Source organism: Mustela putorius, unplaced genomic scaffold (assembly GCF_011764305.1).
Source record: "Mustela putorius furo isolate JIRA1106 unplaced genomic scaffold, ASM1176430v1.1 tig00537227_pilon_pilon_pilon, whole genome shotgun sequence".
NCBI classification, from domain to species: Eukaryota; Metazoa; Chordata; class Mammalia; order Carnivora; family Mustelidae; genus Mustela; species Mustela putorius.
In genome coordinates, this window is record NW_025422368.1 from 44,047,167 (window position 1) to 44,072,957 (window position 25,791).

General features: G+C 38.5%; 2 protein-coding genes across 3 annotated transcripts in view; one reads left to right on the forward strand and one right to left on the reverse strand.

Moving 5' to 3' along the window:
- The window catches only part of BEST3 (bestrophin 3), an 80,124-nt gene extending 67,302 nt beyond the window's left edge, over positions 1 to 12,822 (reverse strand). Inside the window, exon 1 of the mRNA XM_045072892.1 lies at positions 12,442 to 12,822. The gene's annotated coding sequence lies outside the window, so the exon portion shown is untranslated. The remainder of the gene's footprint in view (positions 1 to 12,441) is intronic.
- Positions 12,796 to 25,791, forward strand: part of LOC101686171 (RAB3A interacting protein) — a 46,111-nt gene continuing 33,115 nt past the window's right edge. Inside the window, exons 1-2 of one of the 2 annotated variants that reach the window (XM_004752446.3) lie at positions 12,809 to 12,930; positions 13,653 to 13,793. In XM_004752446.3, the coding sequence (XP_004752503.1) occupies positions 13,783 to 13,793 (11 nt within the window). In that variant the 5' untranslated portion in view covers positions 12,809 to 12,930; positions 13,653 to 13,782. Of the gene's footprint in view, positions 12,931 to 13,652; positions 13,794 to 25,791 lie in introns of both variants that reach the window. The other variant, XM_004752447.3, reaches the window with a different exon arrangement.

Consider the following 25,791-nt stretch of genomic DNA (forward strand, 5'->3'; position numbering starts at 1 on the left):
TTATAAAATATAAATCAAATTTTACATGAAGCTACTTAAAAAATTGTAACCAACCAAACAGAAAAGACAAATTATTAATGTAACTTAGCCCTTAAAAGTATTTGGCTAGTAGTGTTGAATGAACTAAAGAGTGCTTGTATAATCTTAAAAACAAACAAACAAACAAACAAACAAAAAATACCTGACCCCTGAATTTAGAACCAAAAACGTATGTTTTTATTTTATATGGTACCATTAAATATTTTAACACACACATCTTATGCCACTGTATTGATTATTCATCATATTAAGCCTGGAGAAATAGTTGATAATTTCAGGTGAACAACCATTACAACAACCATTTTTAGTTATGACAGTTAGGATATATCTATCCTAAGGATATAGATGGGAATAAATCTAACCAAAGAGGCAAAGAATCTGTACTCAGAAAGCTATAGAATATTCATGAAAGAAATTGAGGAAGACACAAAGAAATGAAAAATGTTCCATGCTCATGAATTGAAAGAAGAAATATTGTGAAACTGCCTATGCTACTTAGAGTAATCTACACATTTAATGCAATCCCTATCAAAATACCATCAACTTTATTCAAAGAAATGGAACAAATAATCCTAAAATTTGTATGGAACCACAAAAGACCCTGAATAGCCGGAGGAATGTTGAAAAAGGAAACTAAAGCTAGTGGCATCACAATTCTGGACTTCAAGCTCTGTTACAAAGCTGTCGTCATCAAGACAGTATGGTACTGGCACAAAAACAGACACATAGATCAATGGAACAGAGTAGAGAGTCCAGAAATGAACCTTCAACTCCATGGTCAACTCATCTTTGACAAAGCAGGGAAGGATGTCCAGTGGAGAAAAGACAATCTCTTCAACAAATGGTGTTGGGAAAATTGAACAGCCATATGCAGAAGAATGAAACTGGACAATTTCCTTACACCACACACAAAAATAGACTCAAAATGGATGAAAGAACTAAATGCGAGAGAGGAACCCATCAAAATCCTTGGGGAGAACACAGGCAGCAACCTCTTTGACCTCAGCCGCAGCAACTTCTTCCTAGGAACATCGCCAAAGGCAAGGGAAGCAAGGGCAAAAATGAATTATTAGGACTTCATCAAGATCAAAAGCTTTTATACAACAAAGGAAACAATCAACAGAACCAAAAGACAACTGACAGAATGGGAGAAGATATTTGCAAATGACATATAAGATAAAGGGCTAATATCCAAAATCTATAAAGAACTTATCAAACTCAACACCCAAAGAACAAATAATCCAGTCAAGAAATGGGCAGAAGACATGAAAAGACATTTCTGCAAAGAAGACATCCAAATGGCCAACAGACACATGAAAAAGTGTTCAACATCACTTGGCATCAAATCAAAACGACAATGAGATACCACTTCACATCAGTCAGAAAGGCTAAAATTAACAAGTCAGGAAATGACAGATGTTGGTGAGGATGCAGAGAAAGGGGAACCCTCTTACACTGTTGGTGGGAATGCAAGCTGTTATAGCCATTCTGGAAAATAGTATGGAGTTTCCTCAAAAAGTTGAAAATAAAGCTACCCTATGACCCAGCAATTGCACTACTGGGTATTTACCCCAAAGATACAAATGTAGTGATCCAAAGGGGACACACGCACCCCAATGTGTATAGCAGCAATGTTCACAATAGCCAAACTATGGAAAGAGCCTAGATGTCCATCAACAGGTGAATGGATAAAGAAGATGTGGTGTATATATATAAATATATACAATGAAATATTATGCAGCCATAAAAAACCCTGAAATCTTGCCATTTGCAACTACATGGATGGAACTAGAGGGTATTATGCTAAGTGAAATAAGTCAGAAAATGATCTCACTGATCTCACAGATCTCACTGATATGAGGAATTTGAGAAACAAGACAGAGGATCATAGTGGGAGGGAGGGGAAAAGTGAAACAAGATGAAACCAGAGAGGGAGAGAAACCATAAGAGACTCCTAATCTCAGAAAACAAACTGATGGTTGCTGGAGTGGAGCAGGCAAGGAGGGATGGAGTGGCCAGGTGATTGACACTGGAGATGGTATGTGCCATTATGAGCACTGTGAATTGTGTAAGACTGATGAATCACAGACCTATACCCCTGAAACAAATAATATATTATACGTTAATTAAAAAATCAGAAAAAAGAAGAATGCTGCAGTGAATAACTTTGTATATGTCATTTTTTCCTTGATTAGGGATCAAAGGATTATCGGGATTTGGGGCATGAAAGGGAGTCAGTTGGAAAGATGGGAAGTGACATGTCAGAATATAGAATGATAGAATTAAGATCATAAAGTTATTGATAATGACAAAGTCTGGAGCATGACTATGAGTGACTGAGATATGGCAAGAACAATGTTATTTGGATGGAGGAATTACAAAAACTGAGAGACGGGGTGCCTGGGTGGCTCAGAGGGTTAAAGCCTCTGCCTTCGGCTCGGGTCATGGTCCCGGGGTCCTGGGATCGAGCCCTGCATTGGGCTCACTGCTCAGTGGGGAGCCTGCTTCTCCTTCTCTCTGCCTGCTGCTCTGCCTATTTGTGATCTATCTCTCTGTCAAATAAATAAATAAATAATTAAAAAAAAAAAAAACTGAGAGACTATGGTGTTGGCAGGATCGCCTACAATATTTATCAAAATCACCAAGAATTAAGACTAAAGAGAGAGATTACCAGATTATAGTTAATATCACTGAGGAACAAGAGCAAATGACCTAAGTGTCAATGAATGACAGCAAAAATGAACATTATTAGGTGAACTAGTCTGCTAACAAGGGCTTTAAAGCTGGGGGATTTTAGTGAGTGGAGTGCGGAAAGTCTGAAAGTGACAGTGAGAACAAAGAGGTGGCCTGCCCCACCTGAAGCCCAGGTGTATGACCTTGGGAGAGAAACAGTCATTACCCATGATGGTTGTAGGGGAAGCAGTATCCTCAGGGAAGAGCCAGGTTTCTAGAGCAAAGAGGTGAGTGAAATGCAGAGAGAAGAGGTTAAGGATAAAAGGAGTTTGGCTACTGATAGCCGAATTCCAGAGGGCACAGTGAAAGGGTTCCATTTAACTACACAGTTTTCACAAGCAGATCCTCTGCTGTAGTTTGGCCAGTCATCTCTTTTTTGCCTGACATTCATCTTCTAGTAGTTTTCTTAAGAAAGGCTAGTAGGAACAAGTTTATTTGGCTTTTGCATATTGAAAACTCTTTGTCTTTAGTCTTTATACTTGAAAGACAGTTTGGCTAGACTTCAAGTCTCTGTGTCCACCTTCTCTATTTGAGTATCTTATCTATGTTGTTCCACTGTCTTCTTATAATGAAGAGTACTGTATAGAATTATAAGACCAGCCTGATAGTTTCCCTTTATAAGCGACTTATTTGCAACCTTTCTCAAAGGATTATTTTTTTTCTATTTTTTTTTGTCTTTGTAGTCAGCGAGCTATTCTAGGTAAGATGTCCTTGGATTATAACACAGTTTTTCAGTAGAAGAGTTCTCTTTTAATTGAGCAAAGTTTTCTTCAGTTGTATCTTTCAATATTTATTTTCTTCCATTATGTTGAGTCTTTTTCTTGGGGGGGGCACAAATCGATTTCCCTTTGCGTGTTTTCTCTATTATTTTGTTTCTAATCTTTTTTTTTAGTGTTATTTTATTTTGCTTGTTGTTCTCGTTTCTTTTTCTATATTGTTATCTTAAGTATCTTTTCTTTTTTACATTCCTTCTAATTTTGTCTTTATTTCTTTGAAGGTTTGTTTTTTTCTAATGCCTTTCTTCTTCTTCTTCTTCTTTAAAGATTTTATTTATTTGACAGACAGATCGCAAGTAGGAAGAGAGGCAGGCAGAGAGGCAGGCAGAGAGAGAGGGGGAAGCAGGCTCCCCGCTGAGCAGAGAGCCCGATGTGGGGCTCGATTCTAGGACCCTGAGATCATGACCTGAGTGGAAGGCAGAGGCTTTAACCCACTGAGCCACCCGGCGCCCCATGTGTTAACACTTTTGTTAGCAGTGTCTAGCTGGGTCTTCTTGCTGTTAAGATGCATCCCTATGTTTTTTTTTTTTCCTGTCTACTTTCTTCCACATAATTCCTACTCAACTTCAGCTGGTTTTGGCAACTCCTATACATGTTTTAGAATCTGGGCAGGATACTAGTGTCCTAGTTTGCAAAAGAAAAAAAATGGTTGGGCGCCTGGGTGGCTCAGTGGGCTAAGCCGCTGCCTTCGGCTCAGGTCATGATCTCAGAGTCCTGGGATCGAGTCCCACATCGGGCTCCCTGCTCGGCAGAGAGCCTGCTTCCCTCTCTCTCTCTCTCTGCCTGCCTCTCCATCTACTTGTGATTTCTCTCTGTCAAATAAATAAATAAAATCTTAAAAAAAAAAAAAAAAAAAAGAAAAAAAAAAAAAAAAATGGTTGGTGGATTTGGGGGGAGGGAGATGTAGGTTATGTTTGTAATCTTTGTGGCTCTTAAATGATTTCGAAGAGAGAAAGAGAAAATACTAATATAGCTAGTCATGCTCATACCAGAAGTTCTAATTCCTTAGAACCATGATGTCCACATTGTATAGATAATCAGAAACTCATGTGTGTGTGTCCTGAATTGTCTTCTAATGATATTCAAAATTTGGGAGTTTTAGGAAACCATTAAGAGTCCTTCAAATTTACTTAGTCAACTGTTAATAAAATGTGCAATAGCATACCAAAACTAGGAATAACTCATGTCTCTTGGCCAGGCCTTGCTAAAACCTCAGAATTATGATATGCTGGAAATTTCAAGACCCCAAGAGACAGACTAATTAAGGGTCTATATTCTTATTATTCATTTACCCTGTCTAAAATACCATGCTAAGCAGTATTCAGATATTTCCCATACTACCTCCAGTTTGCCTCAAGGTCAGATATTCTACAATTATTTGAATCGTTTGGGTACTGAGCTGGCATTGCTGGCACTGAATTGGGGACAGAAGTCCATTCCTTGCCGCCAAAAGTGTCTGCTTGTCTGGCAAGATTTATTTCACATGGGGATGATGTCAGAGTGTTTCTGGTCCTGAAAAATATTTACCTAAAACAGAAACTCACCGATTAACTTTTATTATGACAATGACAATACAGATAGGTATGAGACTGAACAATTCTTGAGATGTCTGGACTTTATTCAAGCAATGTATAGTTATTTCTATTCCAAATTTTTTGTTACTGAGAGTGCCATCCGCCTGGATTGCAATAGTTTCAGGAAAGAGAGTCATGTAGACAGAAATTCAGGACAATTTTGTGATTCATAGGCCACTTTTCAAATTCTAATTGAATTTTTCCTTTTTTGATAGTATAGTTTCTTTTCAGGTCTCTGAAATTAAATTCTTCTCTTCACCAAGCTGCACAGATAGAAGAGTTACTTGGTAATTCAAACACATCTTGAGGTTTGCATGCCAAAAGCAGCTGCAGAAATGTAAAATATGGTTCATATTCATCAGAACATGTGTCTCTGGAAATATAGACTTTATGCTGACCAAAATAGTATACCACCATCTCAAAATCTGTAATGCCCAATGGCCACGAGCTCAATTCACACGCCTGGTTTGAGCCCGAGCTCTTCATTTTCTGACACAAAAGCCCTCTTCCTTTCCCCTCTGGTTTCAAGCTCAGTGTCCTCAGGTGTTCCATCAGATCAGAGAGAAAACACAATCTCTTAAGGCTGGCATGTTGAGTGAGTTGGGCCTCTGAGAGCTCTTTCAATTCCCCAAAGTCCTTGACCTCAAAACATCTCTTTAACTAGTTCCCATAATGTGGCCTGAATGCATTAAAACAAACCTAACTGAACACACTGCTTTGTCTTTGTCCAACTTGCGGATGGTTAAGGACACAGGCATAAGAAACGCGGACAACCAGGACAACCTCCATTCTTACACCGGGAAAGGAATCTTCAGCAGCTCAGGTCACAAGCTTGCCCGATGAAGGATGCAAGGAGCATCAGACTTCTCCTTTGTCTTGAGTGAGTGCTGAAGCGTTCCCTCCCACCCCACTTCATGGCAGAGGCCCCACCTAGACTAAACACCCATTCTTATGCCAAACTCCCCAAATTCCTTGCTGGCAGAGAGAACCCTTGAAAGCTTTCTGTGTTCTAGCTAACCCGGGGCAATTAGGTTACCCCGAGTGTTGCTTTGTAACATTCCATTCCATACATTTGTCAGGTGGGTTGTGCATCCTAAATTTAAAATAAAATAAATATGTTTACGTTGTTGAGTGTGTGTGTGTGTCACAGTGGGTTTCAAACTTTTTTTTTTGACATCTGGAAATTCGATATGTAAAAGAAATAAAGAACAGCTAACTGTATAAAAGTGGGGCAGAGAATAAACATGCATTCCCCTGTCTTAAGGCCTGTATGAAGCCCCTTTCGATGCATAGTCAATTTTTGTGAATAGTGCATAAGTATATAAAAAGGAGATATATTCTTATTCTCTCTCTCATCTACTTATACAAATTTATAAACATATAAAATCTACCTTGTTAATTATGTTACTTAGGGCGGCTTTTCTATCCTTATTTTTTACCACTTGATCTGTTCTGCATGAGAGGTAAATTTGCCATGTGTCCTGTTGACACACAAGGTCCTGAGGACCTTGAAACTGCTGTAGTTTTTTCTTTATAAATATAATGCTATGCAATCTGGTATATAGATATTTATAAGTGTGAGATCTTAATTTTATATCTCATGCTTTATTGTTATACAGTGCCTGTCTTTGTCTCATTTAATACTTTCCCCCTGATTAAGCTTTGTTTGAGATAAAATTTTGATATTGGCTTCATTTGCTTAGTATACTTTCATCTCTCCTTTTGTTTTCATTCTAAAGCACTTTGCTTTCATTATCTTACATGTATAGCATATAGTTGGGATTTGATTTGATATTCCATCTGAGAAAACTTTTCAACTAATGGTAAATTTAATCTTTTTATATTAATCAAAATGAAAGTTATGTTCTATTTTAGTCCACATATAGTTTTTTGTTATACTTTTAGTTTATATTACTTGTTTAAAGTGTTATCACTATATGGCATATATACTCTTTAGTAGGCATGTTTTTGAATTTGGAAGGCATGTATTTCTGGTCCAGTGGGTATCTTAATAACCTTATAACTATATTTTTAGATATTATTCAAAGCAATAAGCAGTATATTTCCTCTCTTCTCTCCCATTCTCTAATCATATATTTTTTGAAGTGTTCACCTTATTTCTTTTCTCTCTCAACTTCTATTGGTTGTTTCATTGCTACATTGTCAGGATTTACAATTTACTCTCTGTTCTATGACCATAATTGTCACACTTATTTATCTTTTTTAAGGGTGGAATTTAATCATTATTTACAGGACACTGCAAGAGAGGAGATTCCCACATAGAAATAAGAAACCCACCGAGAGGAGGAGCTTCATACGGTTTGTACAGTTTGGAACTGGTCAAGCAGAGTTTTGTTGTAAAAAGTGCTATACATTTTACCTGATTGGTTTAGCCTCAGTCATATCCTCACCCTTAAAGAGGCAGAATTCAGTTCTACTTGAATCATATGGACTAAACATGGTGAAAGGGTACTTTTCCAAATAAAATCACTATGCTGATTTTGAAAAGATATAATGGATGCTGAACATGAAAAAGAGAGAGAGGGAGGAAGAGGATATTTAATCACTTGTTGCATTAAACAGATTCATCCTTTGAAATGTTTCCCCCTTTCTGTATTTATTACAGTGTAGGCACTCGTTATCTCATAGTAGTTTCCTATCTAATCTTGCCTCCCATTCCCCCTTGAGTACATTCTAAGCATTGCCACCAAATTACTCTTCTTAAACAACTGTTTTCTTTTCTTTTTTTTTTTTTTAGATTTTATTTATTTATTTGACAGAGAGAGAGAGAGATCACAAGCAGGCAGGCAGAGAGGGGAAGCAGGCTCCCTGCTGAGCAGAGAGCCTGATGCGGGGCTCAATCCCAGGACCCTGAGATCATGACCTGAGCTGAAGGCAGAGGCTCAACACTCTGAGCCACCCAGGTGCCCCTAAACCACTGTTTTCATTTCACCCTTGAACCCAAAATCTTTTAGGAACTCTCTTCTGACTCCCAGATGCCACATTCCTCAGTTTGGCGTTTATAATCTCCCAGGGTCTGGCTGCTGCTTATCTCTGCATATCTTTCCAGGCACTACCTACCTGTTCTTATCCCATGTGCCACTAATCTGCAGGGCTCCCCATTACTGAACCCATTGTGTATTTTCGTTATAATGCCTTTGCTCTATTTGTACATTCTATCCCATCACCACTTCTCTCCTCCTGTGTCTGATCTCAGATGGTGAGACAGAGACTGCTAGTTATCTCTAACATCTGTTCTATTTTCTTCAGTATTAGAACTACTGATTTGTAGCTGAGTACATGGCTATTCAATATAAATGACATGTTCAACGCTACTTATAGTTAAGTTCTGACCAATAAGGGGTAAGTGCAGTGATGTATACAAGTTCTGCAGATTATTTTTTTTTTTTAAGATTTATTGATTTATTTTAGAGAGTTAGAGAGAAAGAGTGAGTGGGGGGGGGGAGGGCAGTGGGGAGAGAATTTCAAGCAGACTCCTTGCTGAGTGTGGATTCTGATTTAGGGCTTAATCACAAGACTGATGAGATCATGACCTGAGCTGAAACCAAGAGTCAGACGCTTAAACAACCGAGCTACCCAGGTGCCCCTGCAAGTTTTCTTAAATAAGAGAGGTGTGTCCTCTTCTGCCCTATCTCTTTTCTGCTGGCTGGAAATAAGGATGTGATGGCTGAAGCTTCAGCAGCTATTATGGATCATAAGGTAGAAACTGCATGTTCAGGATAATAAAGCCACATGATAAAGAGAGCTTATGTGTTTATTAGAGAGCCACCGTAACATGTCTTACTTATGTCTATACTTACATAAGAGAAATCATTTTATTTTGTGTAAGCTACTGCTATTTTGAGTTTTTAACTGGTACAGAAGCCAACCACTCCATTAAAATACATTGTTCAGGATAATTTTCTGGTGGCCAGTGATAGCAATCCATTAGAAATCTAAGTAAAATGGGAGGATTCTTTTAAGAATACAAGGATTTGTCACAGAACCTATGGGTAGGAATGAAAGAAGCTTCAGGAATATATCAGAGCCTGGGACTGTGGGAAAGCTTTGAAGTCCTCTCATGGTGTCTCACCTCTCCTTCTCTTCTCTCTTACTGTAGATTATTTATGTACCTGGAGAGAGATGCAATAAATAAGAATGTGTTTAATAGATGACAATTTAGGTGTCTGTGAGGTAATATGGATCTGAAGCCAATTACCAAACTTTTCCTTTATGTAAGGAGTTTGTTAAAGTGACTCTTTGAAGAGAAACATACTCTTTAGCGTCTAAGGTCTTGCGTTAACCTTTTTCTCTCAGCCTTCGAATTTTTTGCAGTTTCCAACATCAGTAAAGGGGCCTGAGATGCAGAGTTGTCCATAACTGATCTAATAAAAGACACTTCAGAGCAGTTCTGTTTTTGTACAGGAGTTGCAAAAGGAAAATTTTATGGGAATACAATACAAACACTGGCTCAGAAATAATTCTTTTGCTAGACAAGGAAATGATAGATATTTTTTGGGTTATTTTTCCTTCTAACCAGCTTCCCCCCCCTTCTTCTTTTTTCTTTTTGCATTGTTACTATTTACTGTCTGTGTTCCTGCTTTTACCAAGTTTTTGCCCTTGAAGGGAATTCATGAGAGCTTATCAAAATGTTTTTATATAAGATAATTTTACATTCTTGTCAGCTTATCAAAATGTTTATAAGATATTTTATATATTTTACCTAGCATTTTGAGTTGCTTTTGGTGGGACAATCGGCCACTCTTTAGTCTGTCATACTACTGGACATGAAGTCTAGTATGCTTTTTAGAGTTTTAACTTCATTTGTTTGCAAGATATTACCCCATATTCTGAAGACCTAGGCCCTAACTTTGGTAGCCCAATTTCCCTATCTGTAAAGAGGAAGACTAACTACCCTTCTAAGTATGTCCAATTGTTCTCTGTCAAAGACTCATGAGATAATTAGTGTGAAGTCAGTTTGAAACTGGAAAGTGCCCTATAAATTTTCTGGACTTTATAAACAAAAGAGGCAAACAAACAATACAAAAATCATAACTAAGGATAAAAAGCATAAAATGACTTGTTCAATTTAAAATTTCTAGATATTTGCAGTCATCTTATTCATTTTCTGGCATCAGGTATGGATGGGAAAGTCTTAAGATTTCTTTAAAAAATACAATATTATTTACATGTTGTATTTGATCACTATTGACACTAATTGTATGTTATTTTTTAATGAAAGAGAAAGAAGGCACATTTAAGCATACTACAAAATCTGTCCTCACGTTTTTAAAGTTTTGTGAAGGATCTGTCCCTTTAAAATATGGGTGAGCAATCTAACCTAAGATGCTTACAACACTTTATATACTTTGCAGGCTGAGATTCTGAGTATCTCACACTTTGTAATGTATTTTGGTCTCTGTGCTGCAAGGACAATGAAATATTATTATAGGTAACTACTCATATCACTCTCCTCATTCTCAAACTGTACTCACAGGTTAAGAATGTGAGAGGAAACACCTTTAAGTACACCTTTAAGAGCCTCTTGGATGCCAGGTGATTTGCAAATGGACTCAGGCATGATGTTACTGTTTACTATTTCCTGTAGATGTTCCATGCCTTAACTACTACATTGAACATATCATAGGGCCTGTCCTATAAACATTTATTTTTTTTTAAAGATTTTATTTATTTGACAGAGAAAGAGCACAAGCAGGGAAAGTGGCAGGCAGAGGGAGAGGGAGAAGCAGGCTCCCCGCTGAGCAGAGAGCCAAATGCGGGGCTTGATTTCAGGATCCCGGGATCTCGACCTGAGCTGAAGGCTGGCACTTAACCGACTGAACCACCCAGGTGCCCATCTTCTAAACATTTATACCAAGACAGTACATTTGCATATATATCATTTACTTATCTGCATATATTGAGCCAGTCCTACTACGTGAGGTCTTACGCTTCTTCTCCAGAAGCTCATAGTTATTAGGAAAGGAGACAAAACTACAATTATCATTCTATGTGATAAGTGCTAGAAAGAGACAAGGTCCTATGGGAGCACAGTCAAGAGCAACGAACCCGTATTGAGGTGCAGTAGGGTTGGGTGGCAAGCAACAGTGAAGGGTTCACAACAGAACTGATGCTTAGTCTGAATAATGAAGGATAAGCAGGAATTAGGTAAAGGAAAAGGAGGAGGGTCAGGACTTAAGAAAAAGGAGTAGCATATGTGAACATGACATATACGAGAGAGTATGACAAGACTGGAGAACCCAGTTTGCTGTATGCTGAATGTATTTATTCCACCTAGTTACTGTTATGCCTGTCTCCCTTGCTATGTTCCAGTTCTTGGGGTGGGATTGTGTATAATGGTTTCTTTGTTCCCATGTAGGCACAGAGATGGAGCACAGTAAATGATGACTAATGGTATTCATTCAGGACATGACACGAATGACAGGAGGTAAGGGAGAATAGTCAGAAGTCCATTAATGGAGGAAGGTTATTATCTAGTGACAATGAATAGGAAATGGGATAGATTGAAGAATTAACTTGGGAATGAGAATGGTTAAGACTTGCTCTATTGGCAAGGGGTATGAAAAAGTAAATAATGACTTTCCAGGTTTCTGTTTGGATTATGGGTGGACAGTAACAGTAATGTTATTAATAATAACAGCTGATATTCATTGGGCAGTCTGCATCAGGTAGTACACTGTTTTACATGTATTAGACCATTTAATCTCTCAATGACTCAGTGAGGTAGATATGCTTATTATCCCTACTTACCTTTGAGAAAATCGGGAAAATCAGAGGTCTACTTGCCCAAAATCACCCAGCTAGGGATAGTGATTTCAATTCCAGGAATTCTGATTCCTGTAGTCATACACATAATGTACTCTTCTTCACTGCCTCTAACAAATGTGATCAATATTTAGAATGATGGTCCTATTCAATGTTTGGCCCATAAATTACATGTCTTTTACTAAACACAGAGACACATACGGTGATCGCCTCTTTTTGATCCGATTTTGGGACCTCGATTCTGTATTTTTCACTTTTTCTACCTGGAGAATCTAAAGTGGGGTGGACGTCTGATAAAAAAAAGTTAACACAAAAGATGAGAGAAGGCGGGTACAGAAAGGACATTCTCGAACTCAAGCCGCTGCTGAAATGATGGAATCTGGTTCTATCAGGCTTCCTCGGCCCCCATTCCCAGGCGCGCGCACACGCGCACACGCACGCATACACACACACACACACACACACACGTCGTAAGTTATATATACATATATGGACGCCAAGTTTCAGGTTGGTTCTAGCAGTCCTCAACTCACATCGAAGGTTCATTTTCCGACTCCTGGACAGTCCAACACGAAGTCAACTCGAGGCCGCCCATACAGCCCAGGGAAACACCTTCCGGCTAGGCGAGCGCTCGTTTCCAGGGCAACCGCCCGCGGAAGCACCTGGGGCACGCGCCCAGGCACCTGCGAAGAGTCCCGCCTGACGCCAGGGGGCGCGGGAGCGCGTCGGCTCCTCCCACCCCACGCCTGCCCCACGCCAGCCCCACGCCAGCCCCGCCCCCTCCCCGCCCCCGGCCCCGCCTTCTCTCCATCGGGCCCAGCCGCTCCCGGCTCCCGGCCGCGCTCCCAGCGCAGGCGCAGTCCCGCGCTCCCTCGGCGGCTCCCAGCGCAGTGCGCCCACCGCGACTGAGTGTAGCGGCGTCGGCCAGCCGTCCTCTTCTTCTTCTCCCTGTTTTCGGGCGCGCTCCGTACAGCGCTGAGAGCGCCCCTGAGCGCGGACAGTGACCGCGGTGATTTCGTCAGGTGAGTGCAGCCGCGGGAGGGAGAGGCCCCAGGCGCGGAGCACCGCCCCCCTCGGTGCCCGCGCGCCCGCCTCCCTCCCGCGAGCCGGCCTGGAGGGGCAGCCGTGGCAGGTGCAGTGCCGGCGCAGCGCGCGGGGACCCGGCCCAGCAGCTCCTAGCCCGGCAAGCGCGCTCCCCCGGCTCGGCACGCGGGCTTTAGGACCCCCGGCGGGAGGGCTCCGCGCCTCGGGGTGTCTGGGGGTGTCTGGGGCCGCTGTGGCGTCGGGCGGCGGCGGCGGCGGCTCCTCCCCCGCCCCCCCGGACGCGGGCGCGTTACTCATTAACTGCGCGGTCCCGAGCGCCCGCGGCTGTGAACCCGAATCCCGGTTACCTGTCGGGGGGGGCGCGCGCGCGGCTGGCTGCCGGGGGTCCGCGGCCGCGGGGTGGCGCGGGGTGGGGGGGTGTTGGTTGTAAGAGAGTTCCCGAACAAGTGTGGAGCCCGGCGCTGCGCGGGACCTGGAGTGGGGCGAAGCAGTAGACTTGGACCTGGAGTCTTAGTAAAGGACACGCGAGGCTCCGGGCCGAGACGTAGAGGTCACCCTTGGCAGGTTTCGGCGAAACTTGGGGGGCCAGAGCAAGCGCCGGGAGTCGCGCCTTAGGCGGCAGCGCATTTCAGCCTGACTTTTGTTTCGGGGAATTGAGACGGGCTGCACCGACGTAATTGTAATTACACTGCCCTTCCAGCGTTGACAACTCTCTGCGACTGCCCGGGGACCAGCCTGCTCTAATGGACTCTAGAAGTGATGATGTTAGGTGGAATCTGCAGCACGTGAAGAGTTGCCAGTTGTTATGGGATTAAGAAAACAAATCTGTAATGGCTAAAGGGTAAGGTCTGGAAAATTAATGCTGAGTTAATACTGATCCCTGAGAAAGCAATTTAGTTTCGCCGAAATACAGCATATTCCGCGGCTACCTGTTCCACACTCCTGTTTCCCCCTCCCAACTCCTTTCAGTGTGGGGAAAAAAGCCGTGTAATCTTTTGCCGTGGAATGATTACATAATTGGAGAAGACCGATAAGCGGATTAAAACAAAACTGTTCTATTGTAAATCGATTGAAAGACCCAGTTCTGTTCGTTATCCTCATTATTTTGTTCCTTATTTTTTTTCACGGTTTCTTTAAAACGGTGAATGACAAATCAAGGAGAAAAGAGGCAGAATAGATTAGTAGACCGATCACAGTAAATATTTGATACTGTTAAATATTCCACCAGTTTTATGGGGCCTTGCTCTGTTAATATTTGTCATTTATTTACTAGTCCTGCGCATTTTGATGGAACTTTTCATGTTTGGATAGACACTGAATCCCAACTGTGGCTTATGTGACCTAATGCTAAAACCCTTGTGGAGTTTAAAGAAGTTAAACAGTTTTACAATTTTACTACAATAGTGTATTTCTTACACTATATATATATAAATATGTATATAATGTATATATATATTTATACACACACATATATATAATATATTAGTCTATACATTTATTAACCAAAGTGGATACTTTAATATAACTCCTCCTTTGTGTTTGGCAAACAATCCAACTGTGGTATTGAATACCTCACACCTTTTCCTAGGATGGATAGTTGGTGTTTGGCCACTTGTGGGTTTTCTAATTAGATACACTTTTACTTTTTGAATTAGTATAGTTGTGCATATGCTTCCTTTAATACTTTTTCCTTGAATTTTCTCTAAACCCTCAATTCCCCACAACACATACACAGACATTCCACAATTAATTTTTACAATGGAAGTTTTCTTAGAAATCTAGGCCCGTCCCAATCAATTCTTTATATGGTGGAGCAAAAACTTGGAGGTGACAGTTTGCATGTATGATTGTAGTTAGTGCACCTTTTATTTTCTTTCCTGAGCAGGACTGACTGAACCAATTAGTTACCTAGCAGTATGAAAAAATTATTAATCGGTTTTAAAGTTTTAGCTCTGTTACTTACTGTGCATGTGACCTTCAGTAAATCGTTGAACCTCTCAGAGCTTATTTTCTCCATTTGTAAGTGGATAGAGTATTAGGTCAAACCATGTGACTGCCAGTTTTCAGCTGTTTTTAACATGGTTCAAACTAATATGAAAATCATAATGGTGGGATGAGAATTAAATGAGATATTCAGTTGGGGGAAAGGAACAAATACTAGCTTGGTAACTGGTCTATACTTTGTTGCTCTAGGTACTTTGATTCTTTTGGTCCTCAGGACTTGCTGGGATATAAGCAGTATTACCACATCTATAGATCAGGAAATTGAGATTCAGAGAGGTAAAATACCTTGCTTCTGGTTACTTAGTTGTCAGTGGTCATATAGATGATTAATGGCAGAGCCAAGCCGGGATTGAAAACTGAGTAGGCTGCCCAAAATGGAACTCCTCACATCCTTGCTCTCTCCATTGCTTTCTACACCTTCTGTAGAAAAACATTGTAATTAAAAGGTGACTGCAGAACAAAGGTGTTCTTGTCATTTGTATTTCTGGGTAAAAAGTATCCAGGTTTTCTGGTGATGGTGATACCAGTACTGCTACTCCTACTTTTGAGCTTATAGCTTACCACGTGGCAGGTTCTGCTCTAAGCACTATCTGAAGTCATATACTCTGACAGTGATTTAGGAGTTAGCTAATGCTTTATCCCATTTTATAGTTGAGAACATTAAGACACTGGAAGGTTATGCAGCTTGCTTTAAAATCTCACAGCAAATTAAGCAACACGACTAGATTAGAAAAGGCAGTTAGTTTTTAATGTTTGTGCTCTTTGCCACTACACTCTACTGCTTCATGTGTAGATTGTAATGCTGAATTGTTTTTAATTAAGCTTTTATGAGATACTTAATATAATAAGTAATTCTTTATGTGTCACCAGAGATTTTCAAATCAAATATTCATTGAGCATCTACTCTGCAAGTCACAGTGGGGGGGATAGTGGTTGAAGGAAAGTATTCATGGAGTCTAGAAGGCCTTATAATCATTCCCGTATCTTTTATAAAGGTTCTTAAAATTTATTTATTTATTATTTTTTATTTATTTATTTTTAATGATTTTATTTACTTATTTGACAGAGAGATCACAAGTAGGCAGAGACAGGGGGTAAGCAGGCTTCTTGCTGAGCAGAGAGCCCAATGCGGGGCTCAATCCCAGGACCCTGAGATCATGACCTGAGCCAAAGGCAGAGGCTTAACCACTGAGCCACCCAGGCGCCCCAAGGTTATCAAAATTTAGAACGTATATGTCACATATGTGTTGTAGTTTTAATGCATGCCAAATAAGACAAAGCGTTAGAATAGTTGGAGAGTGGGGAGGAAGGATTGAGTCGTTGGTAGATACTGCGTGTTGAGGAAATGAGGGAGAACTTCTGGGATATTCTGAGGGAGTACACTTTTTCAAGTGTAAAGCTTTGTCTTAGAGTTTTGGTTAAGATGTAGTTCATTAAAGAACAGTAAATTGTTACTAAATTAATTACTTAAGCACACTTGGGTATTTAAAAAATAAAATATCTGAGCCTTTGAAAACTCCTTGCTCGCTAATTCCTCCCTTTCTCTACTGTTCTCCCTAGCTTTGCCAGCTAGTAGTTGTGTGTGCGTGTGTGTGTGTATGTGTGTATATATGCATGTGTGTTTTCTCTTTTATGCTTCTAGAGTACTGAGTACATGCCTCTCTTTTGGTATTCATTAGTTTTGGTATTTGTATTGCCTTGTAAATCTTCACAGTGTGTTCTCTTTCTCTAATTTACACGTGCTTTGAAGGCAGGGCATAAGTCATCCTACCCGCCATTTTATAGCTTTAGCACTGGGTCTGGAACCCATAGGTACTGGGCTGTGTAGTGATGGGTGTCAGTGGAAGAATATTAAGATATATTGAAATTGATCTGGCAGCAGTAATGGAAATGTGTTCTGAGTAAGAGCTGTGGGGACTAAGGAAAGAAAGGGAAGGATATTCTTTCAGCAGCTAGCATTAACTTGCTATCTTTGTTTTTCTCTTCTGCTTTCCCTTTCAACTTACAACTAAATGAGATAGTTTTATAAGCTTAAATTCTACCTATTCATGGTTAGGAAAAAGTGAAAAAGTAATCTTGATTTACCTTAGAATATTGGCAGCAGAAAATGAGAAAGCTGTAGCCATTAGCTGAGATTACTTAAATCAGAGGAAGAGAATGGAAAATTTTGAAGTTGTTCAAGTTTGTGGGGATTTGTTTCTTGTTGTTAAGAACAGGGTTGTAAATGTAATTATAATGGAAGTTGATAGAATTCTACGTATATGGATTGACAATCTGGTATAAAGAAACTATGCAAGAATGAGATTACTTTAGAAGCTTAAAAGAGGGGCACCTGGGTGGCTCAGTGGGTTAAGCCACTGCCTTCAGCTCAGGTTATGATCCCAGGGTCCTGGGATCGAGCCCCACGTTGGGCTCTCTGCTCAGTGGGGAGCCTGCTTCCTCCCCTCCCTCTCTCTCTGCCTGCCTCTCTGTCTGCTTGTGATCTCTGTCAAATAAATAAATAAAATCTTAAAAAAAAAAAAAAGAAGCTTTAAAGAACATATAGATGATAGCTTAGAATTAATTAAATAAGTGAATTGTAATATGATGGGTTTGGATAATGTTATTAAGTATTTGTTGGGAGCGCCTAGGTTGGACAGATCAGGATCAGATATAAAAAATCATCCAAAACAGTTAAAAAAAAACAATAAGTCAAAGTGTATTAATTTCCTTTTAGGAAGAGAATTGTATTTGAACTCTACACCTCAGGAAAAAAACAACAACCCTGTTTTCCTTTTTATATCAGATAAATAAGGATCCCTTCTGGTTATAAGACCCCTTAGATTTTTACAGATAGCACACGTTTGTATTGTGCTTTGCAATCTATGCAACATTTTTACATTGACTGTTAAGCCATTTGATTTTGTCAGATACAGGCATGAGGGGTAATACCACCCATTATAGACGCTGAAACTGAGGTCCAGAGAAATTAAGTAACATGTGCAAGTTTGCACAGCTAGTTAATGACTGAGCTAGAAGGAAGGTTTTCTGAAACTACTTTGATAAAATGCTCAGGATCCCCAAACATTTTAAAAACTCAGTTTCTCTAGTCTTGATATTCTCCCAAGGTGCTTACTGTTGTATCTGTATTTTTGAAACAAAGGTAGCCTGGAATCACTCTCTGTACTCTTTCTGCTTTGTTATTTATTCTCTCTCTAAAGACTCTTACTGTTTATTTAGCCAAAGAATATACACCTCAGTGCCTGTTGAGTGTTGACGTACATTCTTATGCAAAATAAGGAGTCTTCTGCTATTAAGAAAACTATTGGAAAATGTTTTTTATATTTCTTTTCTAAGGATTTGTAGTCAAATACAGTATTAGTAAGCCAGTTAAGTTCTGAGTATTTTCTGAAAATCCTTAAAGAATCTGCAAAAACTAGCATCTCTAAAACATATTTGCATCCTGTAGAATTGGTAAATGCAACTTAATTTGTGCTCAGTTTTAATAAGAGTGGAAAGATTGTGTAGCTTGATTGACCATCTGACTAATTTTTCCCTTTGGTTATTAATTAAATTTATGCTTACCAACATAGGACGCTTCTTAAAATATAAATGTGATCTTTTTTGTTAATATCAAAATGTTTAGTGAATGTTAATGAAAAAATGATTAATATCTTTCCCCTTATTTATATTGTATTTGAATAAATTTGAAAGCTGTCTAATTGTGGAGAATTTCAAGTAAAATCAGTAGATGCAAAATCATAGTGAACCTCAGAGTTCCTATCATTTAGCCCAGGAGTCAGCAAGAAGGGTCAGTCCTGCTACATCTACTACTTCTCCCCTTCTTGTATTATTTTGAGCGAATTCAGGCATTGTATACTTTCATCTGTGAATATCTCAGTATTTTTTTTTAAACAATGAAGGGCAGTTGGCTATAATATGGTTACAAACACTTTAAAAAATTAATAGTAATTCCTTGGTATGAAATAGCCATATTTTTCACATAACAGTAAGACTACAATAATAAAATCAAGCTTCTGTTTATTTCTACTTACATGCCGATCCCCAAGTTCTATAAGAGCTGAATAAGTATTTTTAAATCCCACACAGCAGCTAAATGGAGGAAGAAATGATGATAGCAAAGAAAATATAGGAAAATAGACTAGAACTCAAGGCAATAGTGAATGCTCATTTCAGTAGCTGTGTGTTAGAGAAACGTTAGTTTTGCCTTCCTGGAAGTAAGACGAGGGTTCAGAGAGTGAACAGTACTCTGTTCAGAATGCTCGCTCACTCACTCATGGTTCGTTGAGTGAGACCTCTTAGAGAGTCTCTGTCTTGACCTACCCTTTCTCTGAATCCTGCCTCGTCCCCCCAGTCAGTTTTCCTTCTGAAGTGATTCTTGGATGTAGTGGAATCAGGTGGCAGAATCATACCAGGGTTTGAATCCTCACTGTTATTTATTGACCATTTGACTTTGACAAAATTAATTATTCTCTGAGCCTATTTCTTTTTCTGTTAAAAAAAGAATCCCAGTTCAAAGGGATACTGTGAGGAATAATTAGAATAATGAAATGTATACTATGTGTATATGTGTATGTCATGTGTACAGAATGTATGTGTATGTATGTATAAATATGTGACACTATTAGAATGTTTTTCATGTGTGTGTATGTATGTATGCATGTATATATGCATCTTCATCCTTTCCAGTCTTGGAGGTATGGCCTTGACAGTGAGCCCTGGGTGTTATACACAGATAATGAATCATGGAACACTACATCAGAAACTAATGAAGGACGGTATGGTGACTAATGTAACATAGTATGCAAACAAACAAACATCAGACCCTTGTAACCTCTTGGCTAGCCTGTTGCAATAACCTCTTAACCAACTGCCTCTAGTCTCTTTTCTCTAAAGTCCTTATGGCCTTAGGAGTCATTTTTTTTTTCTAATGACTGCAGTACAGTGTATCTGTACTTGCTAAAGTGTAGATCTGACCATCTCCTCAGGATAAACTACAAGCAGCAGCATTTTCCATGTTAAACGAAGCTTTTAATCTATCACATACTTGCTTTTCCAGCCTGATTTTCTGTTTCTGTCACTCTCTCTTTCGTTGTTTTCTTTAGTGTCATTTTTCCCTGACTGTCCTGTTTTATTGCCCTGCCTTGTCCACCTATTGGATTCCTACTCAGCATCTAAAATAACTTATATTTTCCTCTCCTTGAAACATTTCCTTCCTCCCACACTTCTCCCCACAACCCCCACAGTAACCATTTAGTGGCTGTGCGCTGTCTCTTCAGTCCATTTTCATAGTGCCATTCTTAGAACTTGTTGCCAGGATTTGCCCTGAGGAGATGTAAGCTGGCAATCATTCTTCCTTTCTAAATAGAATAAACACAATTGATAAAAAATTTTATTAAATGCACTAATATTGTATATGGGTAAAATGTATTTAATAAATATATTTTAAATGTTAGTGGTTTTTAAGGAAGTGAATTGTTGGGATTTGTAACACTTTAATTCGTTATACACTATTGAAATAGCAACCTAATTTTTAATGACAGAAGCTGTTTTTTCTCTTCCAAAATTCATGCTAAATTAAGAAGTCATTTGGGAATTAATAAAAGCATCTGGACCTTCCTCCCTGCTTTCCATCCTCCAGCAGTCTGTTAATAAATTGAAAGAGGAAAATAATACATATGTAAACATCTATGTCTGTTAAATACAGGATGTGGGTGCACAGTATAAGTGTTTGCTTTGTTGAGGAACATTTACAACAATACACTTGTAATTTTAACAATATTTTTAAACCAAACAACCATCGTTTTTTTCTCTTTGATGAAGATGATGTTTGTGCTGAGATAGTGTGACAGAATATTTGGCAAGTATTAGTCAGAAGATACCTTAAAGATCATTATAATTAGTAATAATGAATTTTAATTGGTCAGTGGCAGCCATGGTACCAAGCCCTTGATGAGTATTGTCTGAGTTAATGCTCAGACAACCTTATGAGATCAGTTCAGTACAGTTATTAACACCCCCCCCCATTTTTTTCAGGTGAGAAATTTAGATTTAGAGCTCTGAGGTCAAGTTGTTAGTAACTGATTGAGCTAGGACATCAGTCCAGTTCCAGAGTACAAGGTTTTTGGTGAGGTAGCAAATACTGGTTGTCAGAACCTGGTCTTCCTTCTCACATACAGATACACTTACAACCTTAAAATCGGGATCTTTGGGTCCAATTTCATCACTAAACAGATGAAGACATTTGGGCTCAGAGAAGTTTAATGTCCTGCCCAAGTTTGCGTGTGTAAGTTAGAGGCTGGTCAAAACTAAAACCTTACCTTTTTTCTTCAGGTATTTCTGTTTCTGTTCTGCTGTGATGCATATAACCTCCTGCGTTGGAAATTATTTACTTTCTGAAGCGTGTGCTTGGAGGAATTGTAGTAAAATAATACTGAATTAAAATTATTTAATTTTCAGATATTAAATTGATATGGGAAAAGATTAAGATTATGGCTTTAAAGTATTTTTCCCCTTAGAAGTAAATCCTTTGTTTCTCACTTGTTAAGTAAATCAAATGAGGGGAATGTGCTTTTTGTGGGAAAATGGATTTTATTTGTTCTTTTGGACTATTAATTTTGGACTAATATAAATTGAGTTTCTTGATTTCATTTAAATTATGTATGCGTATCAATGTTATCCAAGTGCTTCAGTTTTTAATTGAAAATATTGTACCAGCAATTCATCTTAATTTCTTGAGTTATCCTAAAGATGCCTTGTATTTTCAGTTAGAAAGTTCATATTAATTAGAAAGAATTTGATGACATGTTATTAGGATTTCTCTAGGCATTCATTAAATGAGTTAATACATGTGAAATTCTTAGCAACAGTATCTGACACATAGTTAACTTTCAGTAAACATTGACTGTTGCTTTTGCTATGATAATACTGACTTCTAGAAAGAAAAAATAACATGAAATACATACGGGTGATCAGAAGTAAATTGTTTTGGTCAACTTTTCCTTATAATTCAATGTCAGCTTTATTGCTTAGAATTCAGTAATAATAAAACCAAATAGGCTGTAGTTCACCCATAAGAATTTAATGTGGTCAACCTTTTTCACACATTGGTAGTGTTCCTTAACAGGTTTAGTTTATGAATTGGGATAATCTCCAGAAGAAATTAGGTTTTTTTGAATTACTCATTACTTGATGCAAAAATAACACTGCTTAAAAAATAGCAGCTTATTTTACTCATATAAAAACTTTGAATATGAAGTAATTCTTAAAGCTTCCATATATTTTAAAGAGCAAAAGATTTTCAGATGAGTGTGATTGGTGGCTCATTACCAGCTAAGTTACATCTTATGGAAATTGCATATGCTTGAAAAAGGGACTGAATTTAACCTTAAAATAATCTTTTCAGAAGTGATTTGAATTTAAACAAAGTTTAAATGTATCCTACAGAATGAAAACCTTGTAGGGAGAGGCAGTGACCAGAGGTCCTGTCCTAAGTGTTACGTGCGTTTCTTTTCATTCTCATCATGAAAGGTAGGAAACCCAAGCATAAGTGGCGCCTGGGTGGCTCAGTTGGTTAAGCACCTGATTCTTGATTTCAGCTCAAATCATGATCTCAGGGTTGTGAGATTGAGCAGGGTACACACTGCTGTGGAGTGTGTGGAGGATTGTAGCAGCACAACACACTGATTGTGGAGCCTGCTTGGAATTCTCCCACTCCCTCTCCCCCTGGTGGCCCCTGCTTGAACACATTCTTTCTTGCTAAACAAAACAAAATAGCCCAGGCACAGATTTCCAGATGAGGACACCTAGGCACATGTTGGCCCAATAATTTGACAGAAGCAGGATTCAAACCCACCTCTGAGACTTGTATTTTACGTTCATTACTTTTACTTCAGTTTATAGCATATTTGTATTCTCCATAAAGGCTTGGCTTTCATACCTCAAACATGCCCAAAAAGCCCTTCCAAGGGCTTTGTCTTTCTCCTTAGTTCCTACTTGTACCTGATTCTTTAATTATACCAATTTTTAAAATAATGAATTGACTCCCTAGCACCCATCAAAGGGGACCAGGGGGATTTTGTTTTTATTTATTTTTTAAAGATTTTATTTATTTATTTGATATTTATTATATATATATTTTTTATATTTATTTGACAGTCAGAGATCACAAGTAGGCAGAGACAGGCATAGAGGGGGGAAGCAGGCTCACTGCTGAGCAGAGAGCCCGATATGGGGCATGATCCCAGGATGCTGGGATCATGACCCGAGCCGAAGGCAGAGCCACCCAGGTGCCCCGCTTTTGTTTTTTATTTTTAATAACATCATGAATTCAGTGATTTAAAAAATATATATAATTTTTTTGATTCCTTACAGATAGTATCTTTTTGATGTTCAGATTGTCCTGTCTTTGGTTAGTGAGAATCCTTTTGATACCACTCCAGTAGTCTTTGATAGTTTCTTGCTTCCTGGTATAACAGGATGTTCCCAGGGTCTTTTTGTACGTTACTGTGCTTGGCCTGGAAATCAGCCATTTCTCTAAGGAGCCGTTGTTCTTTTTTTTTTTCGTACAAAATGGTATTATGCTGGGCACAAGGGGTACTTACTCATTGCCCCTGAGTCGGTTACTGTTGTTATTACCACCTCAGTGGATAAATTTTAGGAATTTTTTTGTTCTAATAGAATTTTTTTTTTCTGATGGATTCATATTTAAAACTTTCAGAATTTTTACTTCTTTGATTTCACATTTGTATCTCTTCTCATATGCTGAAAATCCTTAATTTGGAATGACATTAAAATAACTTATTTCCTTAATATTATAAATAATGGTTTTATGACAGCAACATTAATAATGTGATCACTGAAAATAGTTTAACAGCTTTTTTCACATTCTTTGGTCTTTGGAATATATTTGTTAAGTGTGTACAATTTTATGTTTTAAAACCACTTGCAGTAGTTCTTCTATGTTGTTAAGCTACTATCTCAATACACAGCTAAGTTTATTTGTTTTATTTTTTAGGGATTCTTTTTTAAAATTTAGTATTGTTTTATCACTTACATGGTTCCAAGCTCAAATTCAAATCTGTAAGGCAAGGTCCATTTGAAAAAGTCTAGCTTTCATACCTGTCTCCTCCTCCTGTTTCTCTCCCTCTTCCCATAGATTACCTGTTTCTATTAGTTTTTGGTTTATCCTTCCACTTCTAAAAATGTAAGTCTGCATCCATAGTAATACATCTATATGTCATATACATATACAATTACAATTATATATGTACATAGAAATAGCTTCCTGTGCATATTCATCTTGTTTTTTTTTTTTTTTAAGATTTTATTTATTTGACAGAGCGAGATCACAAGTAGGCAGAGAGGCAGGTAGAGGAAGAGGGAGAAGCAGACTCCCCGCTGAGCAGGGAGCCCGATGTGGGGCTCGATTCCAGGACCCTGAGACCATGACCTGAGCCGAAGGCAGAGGCTTAACCCACTGAGCCACCCAGACACCCCTTTATCTTGTTTATTAATTTGTCTGTATATCCTCAAGATCCCTTCATAGTGATACGAAGATAGTATTTATTTCTTTTTACAGTTATTTTATGCTTCATTATGAGGTACATTAGCTCATTCAGCTTTTGCTATAAGAAGATTGTAGTCGGTCTTTTGCTAATGTTGCTAGCATTATGCATGTATCTGTTTTTCTTTATTTTAGTTTATTTTTGGGATAAAGGCCTGAAAATGGGCATGTTGGTTTAATGAATATGTCATTTTGCCAAATTTTCCTCAATATTGTCAAATTTTCCTCAATAAGATTTTTACCATTTTGCATTTCTAGAAATGCAAATGCTTTCACATTCTATGATTCGGTGAACTTGTAAGGGTAATGATGTGAATTAAAAGTATGTGGGATGGATGAAAGGAAGTATCAGATAGTTACTGATAAAATGTCAGAGTTTATTGAAAACCCATTTTTTCCTCGAAAGTGAATGGATTAACAAACTATATTCAAGTGAAAATGAAATTTTCAGGGTTAGATGTTTGGTGTATGTTTGTCTGTATTATAAATAAGGAATGAATAATATTTTTTGGATGAAAATAATAAATTGAGTATTAAATACCTTACGTTCCTTGTTAATATGATCTTTCATTTAACAAGTGACTATTTTGGGTGAAAAAACAAGAATTAGTTTTATTTTGAGGACTCAGACTGTTTGCTACAACAACAAAGAAAATATTGATTGGATTTGAAATTCGGCAGTTTCAGATTTAATAGATACAGTTTTCATTGTCCATATATATATATATATATAACCTTGAAGGTTTGTGACATGTTGTAATTGTACTTTTGAAAGAATATAAATATTGGGTCACTTCTCCTTTCCCAGCTTTACTGCAGCCTTTTTGTTTAATGCTTGTCTTATATTATTATTTTTTAAAAAATATTTATTTATTTGTTGGGGTTGGGGGAGAGCACACGTGTGCACAAGCAAGTAGAGGGAGAAGCAGGCTCCCCGCTGAGCAAGGAGCCCAATGTCTGACTCCATCCCAGAACCCTGGGATCATGACCTGAGCTAAAGGCTGATGCTTAACTAACTGAGCCACCCAGGTGTCCCTCTACTTGTCTTATTTTAAACACTTTTTATTGAGGATATGAAAGAGTAGAATTTTGCAGCTTAATGAATGAAATTTTTTGTATTATAAAGAAATTAGGAGTTACATTGGGGCCTGTGTTTGGGAGTTTGGGAGTGGGAGGGTATCACTAGTGATTAGCACATTTTTATTCTGAGAAGGAAAAAATTGGGGAAAGAGTTTGGATTCAGATGATAGAAGACTTGATTTTCAGGCTG